Source organism: Neofelis nebulosa, chromosome 2 (genome assembly GCF_028018385.1).
Source record: "Neofelis nebulosa isolate mNeoNeb1 chromosome 2, mNeoNeb1.pri, whole genome shotgun sequence".
Taxonomy (NCBI): Eukaryota; Metazoa; Chordata; class Mammalia; order Carnivora; family Felidae; genus Neofelis; species Neofelis nebulosa.
In genome coordinates this window covers 117815774-117827122 of record NC_080783.1, presented here as the reverse complement: position 1 = coordinate 117827122, position 11349 = coordinate 117815774, and the positions used below count along the sequence as shown (strand labels likewise).

At 45.6% G+C, this 11349-nt stretch overlaps 1 protein-coding gene and 1 long non-coding RNA gene across 5 annotated transcripts; one reads left to right on the top strand and one right to left on the bottom strand.

Moving 5' to 3' along the window:
* Window positions 1-114: 114 nt before the first annotated feature.
* On the bottom strand, window positions 115-5554 carry PEX11B (peroxisomal biogenesis factor 11 beta). 2 transcript variants are annotated; one of them, XM_058695530.1, is made up of 4 exons: window positions 5457-5554; window positions 4543-4658; window positions 3940-4141; window positions 115-1341 (listed from the first exon to the last, which is right to left on the bottom strand). In XM_058695530.1, exons 1-4 carry the CDS (start codon window positions 5510-5512, stop codon window positions 936-938), a joined length of 780 nt encoding a protein of 259 aa, XP_058551513.1. In that variant the 5' UTR covers window positions 5513-5554; the 3' UTR covers window positions 115-935. The 2 variants fall into 2 exon arrangements, with proteins under 2 accessions (XP_058551513.1, XP_058551521.1); XM_058695538.1 differs by lacking the exon at window positions 5457-5554 and adding an exon at window positions 5272-5415.
* Window positions 5450-10973, top strand: LOC131492028 (uncharacterized). Of its 3 annotated transcripts, none has more exons than XR_009251805.1 (3): window positions 5450-5627; window positions 6388-6733; window positions 10657-10973. It is a non-coding gene; the product is annotated as an uncharacterized LOC131492028 (long non-coding RNA). The 3 variants fall into 3 exon arrangements; XR_009251804.1 differs by having other exon boundaries at window positions 5450-5736; XR_009251800.1 differs by having other exon boundaries at window positions 5450-6733.
* The last annotated feature ends 376 nt before the right edge of the window (window positions 10974-11349 follow it).

The window sequence follows — 11349 nt, the reverse complement described above, 5'->3', positions numbered from 1 at the left end:
GTGTTCAGGAAAGTCTAGGTGAGGATGCCAGTGGCTAATCCCACGGAAAACCCAAACCACAGGAACAGGAATTAGAGGCCTCAGATGACAGAACACACAGGACCAGACCAAACATCGATGAGCAAACTGATCTTTAATGTGCTGACCTGAAAGGCCTGCTCTCCATTGTGGGCACAGGCCACAGCTATTTACACAGAATCACTGTACAGTATTTACAGCAAGATGCCAGACACAGCATCATTCTGGATAGGCAAAGAAGGGGTGGGAACAAAGCCCTGAAATAAAAGTGTAAGTGGAAATCTGCAGGTGTGAGCAGAGGGAAGGGCCAAGTCATGAGGGAGGCCGGTGAGGTAGACATGAAGGAAGAACCATTGCACCATCTCTGGTGCGTAAGGGGAGAGTCCACTGGGACAAAAGTCTTTAAAATTATGATCTGGTGGCATTTGAAGGGATAAAATCTGCTACAGGTCACTTTTGTGAGGAAAAAGATGAAGGCAGTTAGAACCTCACAGACCACACCTTCTACCTCCCCTTACCAAAAAAGAGTAATTCTGCTGCTGCTTAAAATGCCCAGGACAGCAAACGGAGAAGGTAAAAAAAAAAAAAAAAAAAAAAAAAAAAAAAAAAAAAGATGTAGAGACGGAATCTTAAATAGACTCAGAAGAGACAAAGTAAAAGGGGTCAAGAGAGACACAGACATTGCACCGGAGGAAAAAAACAAAAAATCCAGAAGATCTGAACATCAGAATCACCCCGTTGACTTCATAAGTCACCTCTCCTCACCTCACCTTTCCCAAAGCTCCTCTCTCTTACCCCTGAATCCTGGGATTTTCACTTTAACCGAGGAGGAGAATTAGAATGAGACTGGTATACTGGGGACGATCTAAGATTGCATCTTACCAATTCAGATCCCCTCCTTATCTTGTACCAGAATATCAGGGCTTGAGTCTTAGCCAAGGGCAGATTAGGGTAAGAATAGACAAAATGGAGGACACAAGGCCACAAAGCCCCACAATCCCAGGGCCACAGCGCCAGAGGCCTAGTTTGTCCAGTGGAATGAAGAGATCACAGGCATTTCTGACCACATCCAGCAGAAGTGGGGGATGACCTCGAAGGATCCGAGCCAAGAGTAGGACTCGGAGCTGGAGCTTGAGAGCCAGATGAGGCAAGCCTCCTCCTGGAGTCCCTGGACCCCCAGGTCCTGCATTTTCAATTCCTCCTGGGGCTCCTCCTCCAGACCCCTTCACTCGCCGGCTACAAGCTGAAGACTCTTGTTCCATCAGTAGGCGAATCTCATAGGCATCACGGCTCAAGTTCATGATGAGGGAAAACAGATAGTACCTGGGATACACAGGCAAGAAGAGTCAGTAAGGGCAGACAGTAGCCACTAAGCCCAACAAAACAGAACATGTAAACATTTTTGTCCCCCGTAATGCAAAGGGATTATACACTGGGACACCAGCAGTAAGTGCTCTTAGCCACTATTAAGAATGTCTTCCCAGCTTTCCGTAACTAATCAGCGTTTATGCGTACCTTAAGATCCTGGCTTAACATCATGAGCATCATCAAACCATCCAAGTTCGACCTCAAATCTCACTTGTCCACTTGGCAAGCCACACACTTGGCAAGTGTGTGGCAAGCACACACACATTTGACATGAACTATAATAATGCAAATGTTTTGAGAGAATGAGCTTCAGTTGTTTCAGAAACTCAGACACATTATAGATCTTTTAAATCCCATCCTTTTGTTAAAAAAACAAACAAAACAAAACAAAAACAAAAATGGAGGCCCAGAGGTGTTCAGCAACTTGCTAAATGTGTTAGATTACCAATTCCTTAAGAACAGTCTATGTCTGGGGCACCTGGCTGGCTCAGTCAGTAGAGCATACAACTCTTGATCTTGGGGTCGTGAGTTTCAGCCCTATGTTGGGCATAGAGATTACTTAGAAAACAAACACCGAACAGTCTGTTTTTGATTTTTAATCCACTATGACAACACTGGTCTATGCTCAATATAATTGTCCTACCTCTAAAACACATCCTGAATCCAACCCTATCTTTCTCCCTTACACACTACCAGCACAGTCTCAACCATCAGCACCTCTTGCTTGAACTACTACTTTATTCATTTAACTGGTCTCTCCATGGCCACTCTTGCCCCCTGCCCCCAATAATCTAATTTCATCACTCCCCTTCTTAAAACTTTCCATGGTTTCCTTCCTGTCCCATTTAAGATGAACTCTAGACACCTTAGGCAAGCTTTCAGAACTCAACGTCTGACCCTGCCTCTTGAACAACATCTTGAATGTTTCTTGCCCTCAATCACTGTGCTCCAACCATATTAGTTTCTTTCTATCTTTTGATCTCATCAAGCTTGTTCCTGTTTTAGGACCCTTATACTGCCTCATCCATCCACCCGGAATATTCTCCTTCCAAAATCTTCACATGGCTAGTGCTTCCTTGCTCTTCAGGCCTGAGCTTAAATGGCACCTTTTCAGAGAGTTCCTCATTCTAAGGTAGCGAGCCTTTTACTCTCTACCACACGACCACAATTTAATTTCCTGCACAGTACTTAACTACTCATATTTTTATTTATTGTTTCTTTATGTTTGTCTCCTCCCATTACCATGTAAGCTCCACTGGAGCAGGGACTCCTTTTATCTTTACCCTTGTACCCTTGTCTAGACTAGTGCCTGGCACTAGTAAGAGCTCCATAAATATTTGTTGAATGAAATGCATAAACATGGCATATAAACTCTTCTAGGGAGTTGCTTTTCCATAACAGTCCAGCCATGCCTTCACTCCCATCCTTCATACACTATAAGCCATGTAATAGCTGTAAATCACTGATAAACATGAGAAGAAAAGCAAGACGTAAATGGAGATGGAAAGATGCTAACATTATATAACAACAAACAGAATCACAGGAAACAAAAATAAAAACAAATACAAATGATGTGTATACAGATAATTTTAATCCCAAATCATATTTCTCTCCACCTTCATTACCCGCCAGCTCCTTAGTCCAAGCCAACATCATCTCTTGGCCATATTAGGACATCTCCTCTTCTGCCCTACCGCAATCCACCTTCCACATTGCAGCAAGACAGATCTTCTTTAAACACAATTTGAATCATGTCACATCCCTGTTCGGAACCCATCGTACTTGGGATAAAATTTAAACAAAACAAAACCAAAGAATCCTACCCTTGCGTAAGAGGCCTTGCACGAATGATCTGGCCCCTGCATACATCTCCAGCTGAAACTTACGCCCTTCACTCGATACTGTTCATCATGCTGACTTCCTTTCTATTTCTCTAATTCCACAAAATATGTCCTGGTTTAAGGCCTTAGAATGTGCTATTTTCTGTTTGAGAAGGTCTTCTCTGCCACTGTTGGCTTTGTCTAACTTGTACTCAGACTTCAAGTTTAAACTAAAACATTACTTTCTCAAAGAGTTCTTCCTTAGCCTTTCAATTGAAATCGGCCCCCCTTGTTATATATCTCATAACACACTGTACATTTCCACAAATATTGGGTTTGGTATTTGTCTTAATATGACTCCCCCCACTAGACTAGGAGCATAAAGAGAGTGGGAACCATATGTATTTGCCTCTTTGCTTTATTCCTTAGCCCATAGGAAGCACCTCCTAAATATTTTTAGAATGAATGAGCAGGCAGTGAAAGACATAATCTGTGGTATAGACAGAAGCAGAATGAAATCAATATAGTATCTTAGGCATCATCATGGAGGAAAAATCTGCCTTCCATCTGCCTCCATTCACTATCCTCTGATAGTTTAAAATCTAAATGAAGACCGGATGCCAAGTGATTAAGACGTGTATATTCTGGGAAGACCCTGAAAGATCTTTCACAAAAGACAAGCCAGGCAGTACAGGGAATACAAAAGGTCTTGTAGGATAAAAGGATATCAAACCTGAATGAACGCTGGGCCCACTTCTCCTGATCCACACGGGGAGCTAGTCCAGATTTTCCAGCCCACAGGACATTGTCACAGGCGAAGTACAAAGCTCGATTGAGGTGACTAACAGTGATGCAGAATCTCAGGACAACATCTGATAAGTGCACAGCTCGTTTGGCTGACTCAAGGGCATCTGCTGAGTTACCCAGTCGTAGAACTTGTGGGGATTAGCAAGGAAAAGCAAGGATTTGGAAGTAGAGGCAAAGAGAGAGTGAGGCACAGAGAAAGAGAAAAGAAGGTGAAAATGGAGGAAGTGATAGGAACAACATTTTTTTTTTAAAAGAGGAAAATCAGTTCAAAAAACTTTTTTCTTCAAATTTTCATCAACTCGTGTCCCAGTTTGGTGTTCTCAGACCTGCCCCATTCTCTCCAATCCTTCATTAGCCTCTTACCCCTGTTCTCTGATCTCAATCAGGAGGCCTGCAGAGGATAACTGCAGAGCCAAAGGAGGGGCAAGAATGGGCAGAGGAGGTCAAGAACAGGAAAGAGGGACTGAGGGAGAATAGCTGGGGATGGAGAGAGTGTTGGAGTAATAAAAGCAAAAGCACAGTTACTTACGCTTTCTTCCTAGGCTCAGATGACTCTCCAGTTGTCGAATTTGTTTCTGTAACTCAGGACTGGCCCCATGTTTTTGTAGTGCATGGCCAAGAAGGGAGCAGGCATACTGAGCCGCCCTGGAGGAGAGGCCAGGCAACGTAAGGTAGAGAGACCTCCCTAACCTACCCCTCAAAAAGTCTTCCAAGAGGCAAGTAATGACTTCCTTATTCCCAGTTTGAGACCATTCCCTGTCCTCCTGTATACACCCGTATCTTACCATTTCTCCTCCAGGGCAGGGGAAGGGAAAAGCTTAAGGATAAAAAGGAGACTAGAAAGGGTTGAGGGACACCACTTGGAGTTGAGAAAATAAGAGGTTTGACCATGATGAAGTCTGAAAGGGACTCTGAAGGCAACAGGGGATCCATCACAAGCACATCCGTGATAATGTATGTGATACGTAAGGGAGTTGGGGGCAGACGGAGAGCAGATTATTCTTCAGAATAGGTGAACTGGTAGATTTCAAGGCCCTCTAACTGAATCGAGACCGGAAGACAGGGCGGAGGCAGAGGAGTTCCCGCATAACAGCAGGATGAGGGGACAAGGGAACTAAAGCCACTCAGCTCTGGGGGCAGAGTCTGGCTCTCCGTCGCGGGGCGAATGCTCCTCACGCCACCACCGCCCAGTGAGTAAAGTGTTGGTCTTATGTGGACATGGCAACCCTTCGCGGCCTCCCCGCTGGCCCACTCGTGCCTCAGTTTCCCCATCCTTCCGGTGAGCAGAAACGAATCATCTCACGGCCCGCTCAGATCTGCTCCTGGCTGTCCGTCCGGGCCCCCGTAGCCCGAGCTGACCTTTTGTGACCCCCGCAGTGTGAACGGACCTCGCCTCACGAGGATCTTCTTCTGCCCCCACCCCCATTCCTATTCGGGCCGCACCTACACAGCCGTTCCCGGGCCTGGCTCTGAGCACTGAAGCGAACCCAGGCGTCCATGACAGCGGCAGTCCCGGCTCCGCAGCCCCGCGCCCGCCCCACTTCCCGCCCCTAGTCACGCCTCCTGGACGAACCAACGGTCGCTCGCGAGGGACAAACATCCTCCGAAAAGAGAGTGAGTGGGGCCGGCCTCGGAAGCGGAATTTCAGAACGGGAAGCGTTTGGCCTGGGCCAACACCTGCCGTGTTTTTGTGTGTGTCTCCATCAGAGGGTACTTTTACCAGGTGGCCTCTGTTTCCTAAGCATGTCTCAGGCGGCACATTCTTCTTTAAATAATCTGGACCAGGGGCGGGGCTTGCAGGAGTAGGGGCGGGGCGAGAAGGCGCAGATGCCAGGTCGCCTCGGCGGCTGGGATAGGGTTGCCCCTCCCCGGGGATGCTTCCAAAACACCCCAGCGCGCGCGCGCACACACACACACACACACACACACACACACGCGCGCGCGCGCGCGCGCGCGCTGCGGCCAAATCCAGGGCTCTAGAGGCTGAAGAAGTCTATGGGAGTAGAAGCTAGCACCAGATCCCTGCTCCCCGCAGGACCCTGACGGTTGGGCCGGTGACCTCCAGAATACAGATGGAGAGTCTCCAGGGACAGAGGCTTTAGTGGACGAAATTCGCACTAACCAGCTAACCCCTCCTAATAAGAAGGGCGAAGACTCAGTGGACGAAGCTAACCTCTTCATACTCACCCTCCATCCCCTCACCCCTTTCCCTTCCAGATCACCATGTCTATAGGCAAGGCACCCCTGGGGGTTAGCTGCGGAGGAGGAGGTCTGGGCGGGATCAGTAGAGGTGGTGGGATCAGAACTCCTCACCTTCTCAGCTGCAGCCAAGGTCCGAGTGGGACTGACCATTGTACTGTTTCTTTGGCTGTAGGGAACCTGACCATGCTGTGGTCAGTGACTCGGCCACGACCCAGCCAACTCCATCCTTCCCCTGTGCGGCAACTCTTTGCCCAATTAGCAGCTGCTGACTTAACTAGTCACCTTTGTGGCCCCTAGATGCCAGTTGGAATATCACTGTTCAATGGTTGGCCGGGGACATTGTGTGTCGGACACTCATGTTCCTGAAACTAATGGCCATGTATGCTGCAGCCTTCCTGCCTGTGGTCATTGGACTCCACCGCCAGGAAGCAGTACTCCACTCGCATGGACCCCGCTCAGCTGGAAGGAAACTTCTGGAGACAGCCTGAGGACTTAGCTTCCTGCTTGCCTTGCCCCAGGTGAGTGACTTGGGACTCAAGGCTAGGCTGAACAAGAATTTGGGTATGCTACATAAACCTTTGGAGTCAAGAGGTGTGCTTGGCCAGTGGTCACCCAATAATCCTTCGAGTGGAGTCTGCTGTTTTGCAAATTAAGATCATTGCATGTTGGGGCGCCTGGGTGGCTCACTCGGTTAAGTGCCCAACTTTGGCTCAGGTCATGATCTTGTGGTTTGGCTCAGGTCATGATCTTGCGGTTCGTGAATTCAAGCCCAGCATCAGGCTCTGTGCTGACAGCTCAGAGACTGGAGCCTGCTTTGGACTCTGTGTCTCCATCTCTCTGTCCCTCCCCTGCTCAACTCTTTCTCAAAAATAAATGAACATTTAAAAAAACCCGAGCATTGGGGCGCCTGGGTGGCGCAGTCGGTTAAGCGTCCGACTTCAGCCAGGTCACGATCTCGCGGTCCGTGAGTTCGAGCCCCGCGTCAGGCTCTGGGCTGATGGCTTGGAGCCTGGAGCCTGTTTCCGATTCTGTCTCCCTCTCTCTCCGCCCCTCCCCCGTTCATGCTATGTCTCTCTCTGTCCCAAAAATAAATAAAAAACGTTGAAAAAAATTAAAAAAACAAAACAAAAAACCGATCATTGCATGCTAATCTGTATCTCTGTTAAGAGCCTACTTCTTAAAAGCAGTACCTGTATCTATGACTCCTTCTTCAGCTTTGTTTTGCTATGCTTGGCTCCCACCTTTTTGCATCTCCCCAGCTTCACCTTCTTCACATTATTGCAGAAAACTCTAGGGATTGAAACACATGTGGGGGTCTATAAAGAAGACAGTGGGGGCGCCTGGGTGGCTCAGTTGGTTGGGCATCCGACTACGGCTTAGGTCATGCTCTCTCAGTCCATGGGATAGAGCCCTACATCGGGTTCTGTGCTGACAGCTCAGAGCCTGGAGCCTGTTTCAGATTCTGGGTCTCACTCTCTCTCCACCCTTACCCGCTTATACTCTCTCAATCTCTCTCTCAAAAATAAACAAACATTAACAAAAAAAAAAATTAAAAAAAGAAGACAGTGAAGCCAGGGGCTTTGGGTAAAACTCTGTAGTACATTTACTCATCCATTTAAAAAATTATGTGCATTACTCCTAGGTACACTCAAATGCTCTATCAAGGATTGAGCAGCAGAGTCCTGCCTTCAAGAAACTTAGACTAGTGCAGAAAACAAATTAGTATGCAATTGTAGTACAGTATGCAGTCAAGCATCATGCTAAAGGTAAGCATATGGAGAAGCTAAAGAACAATGAGGGTGTCCGAAACCACTTCTGGACAGTCAGGGAAAGCTTCTCAAAGACATTAAAACTGATTGTTTTTGACTTGTTAAGAGAGGTGTTAAACAAGTTAAATAAAGCAGGGAATGGTGGGGAGGTGGAAGGCAAAGGAATTCAAAGTGGTTGCTGCTAAAGTTGAGGGCTAGAAAATGGGTGAGTAATGAGCCTGGATGGGAAGGAAAGCTCGATTACAAATACTAAGCTTGTACTTTATCCTGAGTGGAGAGGCACTAAGGTAAAATGTGGAGAATGAAATAATCAGATTTATATTTTTTATTCTAGCTTTATTGTAAAAACTGCAAAGAACACTAGAAAGAAAACAGAGCATGTGAACTTGGATACAGTTATCAAATCTCAAATATTGACAATGAACTAGAAATCTAGGGGAAAAAAATGAAATATGAAGCAATTCCTTTAAGACCAAAACCTTTAAGACCCCCTCTGAGGGGAAGGAGTAGAGCAGCATTTTGGAGACCAGGATTAGGATTATATGTGGAAGGGCTGTGGAATGATAATGTATTATAGAAGAAGATTTAAAATCTGATCCCTAAATCCTCAAATATTAGAAATGTAACTACCAAAAGTTAGACTGACTATAGTTCTAAGATAAAAAATATTGCTTCCAACAATATGTTGCAACAGGACCTCTGCTACCCAGAGCTTTAAAAAGCAGCATTGTTGCCTCAGTGTAAAAGTTGTTAGTTTTTTATATGAAACAAATTTTAGATGTGGACTGGGAGTTAGAAGCCTGTTTTTTTTTTTGGTTTTTTTTTTTTTTAAGGTTTATTTGAGAGATAAAGACAGCACAAGCAGGGAAGGGGCAGAGAGAGAGAGAGGGAAAGAGAAAATCCCAAGCAGCCTCTGCATTGTCTGGGCAGAGTCAGATGCAGGGCTCAATCCTAGGAACCATGAGATCATGACCTGAGCCGAAACCAAGAGTCAGATGCTTAACCAACTGAGCCTCCCAGGCACCCCTAGAAGCCTGTTTGTTTTTTTTTTTTATTGCATTGTTTTGTTTCTTCTGAGTGTAGGCTCTACTACTAGCTATGTCACTTTGGCTAAATCACTTGAAACCAATGGGCCACAAGATATTACATAGGAGTTTCATCCTTTGTAACAGACATTCTGACAACTGCAGTCCCCATTTGGTTCAACGGCAAACTGATTAACATTATGATACATGTGCAAAAGGTGGTATTTTTGGTTCCAAGTTAGTATCCTCTTGTATAAATTCTGCATTGCCCACATGTTGTATTTATTTAAAAGTAGGGTTTTTCTTTTTAATGTTTATTTAGTTTTGAGAGAGAAAGAGACAGAGTGTGAGTGGGGGAGGGGCACAGAGCAGAAGAACAGAATCTGAAGCAGGCTCCAGGCTCTGAGCTGTCAGGATGGAGCCTAACATGGGGCTCAAACCCACAAACCGTGAGATCATGACCTGAGCCGAAATCGACGCTCAACCAACTGAGCCACCAAGGTGCCCCCCCTCCCCCATATGTTGTATTTAAAATATCAGTCCTGCCTTCAAGGACTAATATGTCTGTAAAAAAAAAAAAAAAAAAAAAAAAACAAGTGGGTCAAGGGAGTACTGGAGTAGTTAGAAATTATCTTTGTAGGCTCAAGTTTCCACAAGTTGAAAGGAAAGTTTGTATAGTAGGTGGTAAATTGCATATAAAATACGGGAAAGGAAAGGCAGACCTAGGGCTATGGACCAAACTCTGTACAGGAGGCTTACCTATTTTTAAACCCCTTTTCACAATTTGCTAGGCATGGTACAAAACAAAACAAACCAAGCAAACAAAAAAACCCCAGAAATATATGGACTCAAGACAGGGAAAGAGGAAAGACCACTCCCCTAACTAGCTCGGAGGAGCTGATCAAAACCCAAAGCCATTCATAAAATTGTCTATGGCTGATACTATTCATCTTTCCCAAAAGTCCCTCATGCCTGCTGAAATCACTTTCCCAATGCCTTAGACCCAGGAATCTGACACCCACTGAGCTTGCTTTATCAAACAGTGACTCAATCTGCCTTACCTGAACCAAGGTACTAATCCTGAAGCTCTAAACTGAAAAATACTCTTTATGGATTAAAATAAAAACCTCAGCAATTTATCAAAAAGGGGGAAGGGCAGCCAATAGCATTTGGAAGAATGTTACATTTTATTACTTAGCATTGTTTCACTGTTAATAGTTATTGTACATAATACTATTACTGAAGGTCATTTCACCTAGTGGCTGCAAAATGGCCTGAAATTTTAGCAGCACCCATTTTATACAAAATTTCTTTTTCCACAGAATTGATTAGACACATCAGAAAAATCATTTCAGCTAAAAATGTTGATGTGGTAGAAATACCCTTTTACAAAGTGCAACATTAGGATAGTACTCGAGAAGGCAAGATTCTTTAAGTCCCAGGATTTAACGAACTGACTGATTAGCTCCACAGCTGAAAGGAATGATATTTTCAAGATTCTAACCTTTTAAATATGGCACTACGGATGAACCAGTACTCAGCACTGCACAGCTCTGCATAGAACGAAGGATGCTGGGAAGACAGTGTGACTGGTGGTGGGAAGGGGGAAGGAGGACCAGTTCTAATAGTCCTCAAACTCCACTCCAGCTGTTCCTGTTCCACACCGTCCGCCAAGCTGGCCCAGTCTCCTATATCCAGTGTGTCACCAAAGGCAGTTTCAAGGCTCGATGGCAAGAGACCACCAATAACCTCTTCACCTTCTGTTGCCTCTTTCTGCTGCCATGGACTGCCATGACTGTCTGCTATACCTGCACCGTCCTCAGTGGGTCCAGTTCCCCGACTAGGAAGGGGGACCATGGTGAGACTCCAATCCCCGGGCCCTAATCCATACCTTAAAACTATGGCCTCTAGCCTCACTTACTGATCTGATAGCTGTGACCACCAAAAGTAACTTCATAACCATATCTCTAGCACCTGATGCTGCAAGTATTTGCCAAATGCCTTCAACTCTAACAACCTTCTAGCTATCCTCTGGGGTTGAGTTAGCTGGGTACGGAGTAAGGAGAAAGATGATCAGTATTCTCCTTTAGTCTTGGATACCATCAAGTCTTCAAGAAGACTTAGTAGCTTCATGTTACACAGCACCTCAATCAAAACCTTTTCTCCAGCATGTCTGTCATAATCCTTGGGGTGGGGGGACAGGAGGGAAGCATATAGTCCCAGTTTGGGAAGGGAAGAGGGTTTACAGCATTACCTATTTGCCATATTTTCTTCCTTGTATTGGGAGAGCTCCAGCTCACGATCTCTGCCACTCATCCATTCACCCTACACTCAACTCAG

What these genes read in the sequence shown, in the direction of transcription:
- PEX11B (XM_058695530.1), bottom strand. Translation starts at nt 5,512, where the DNA reads ATGGACGCCTGGGTTCGCTTCAGTGCTCAGAGCCAGGCCCGGGAACGG. An exon ending in GCCCGGGAACGGCTGTGTAG is followed by an intron (nt 4,659 to 5,456) that starts GTGCGGCCCGAA and finishes CCTCTCCTCCAG; the next exon opens with GGCGGCTCAGTATGCCTGCT. An exon ending in TGGGCCCAGCGTTCATTCAG is followed by an intron (nt 1,342 to 3,939) that starts GTTTGATATCCT and finishes TGTGTATCCCAG; the next exon opens with GTACTATCTGTTTTCCCTCA.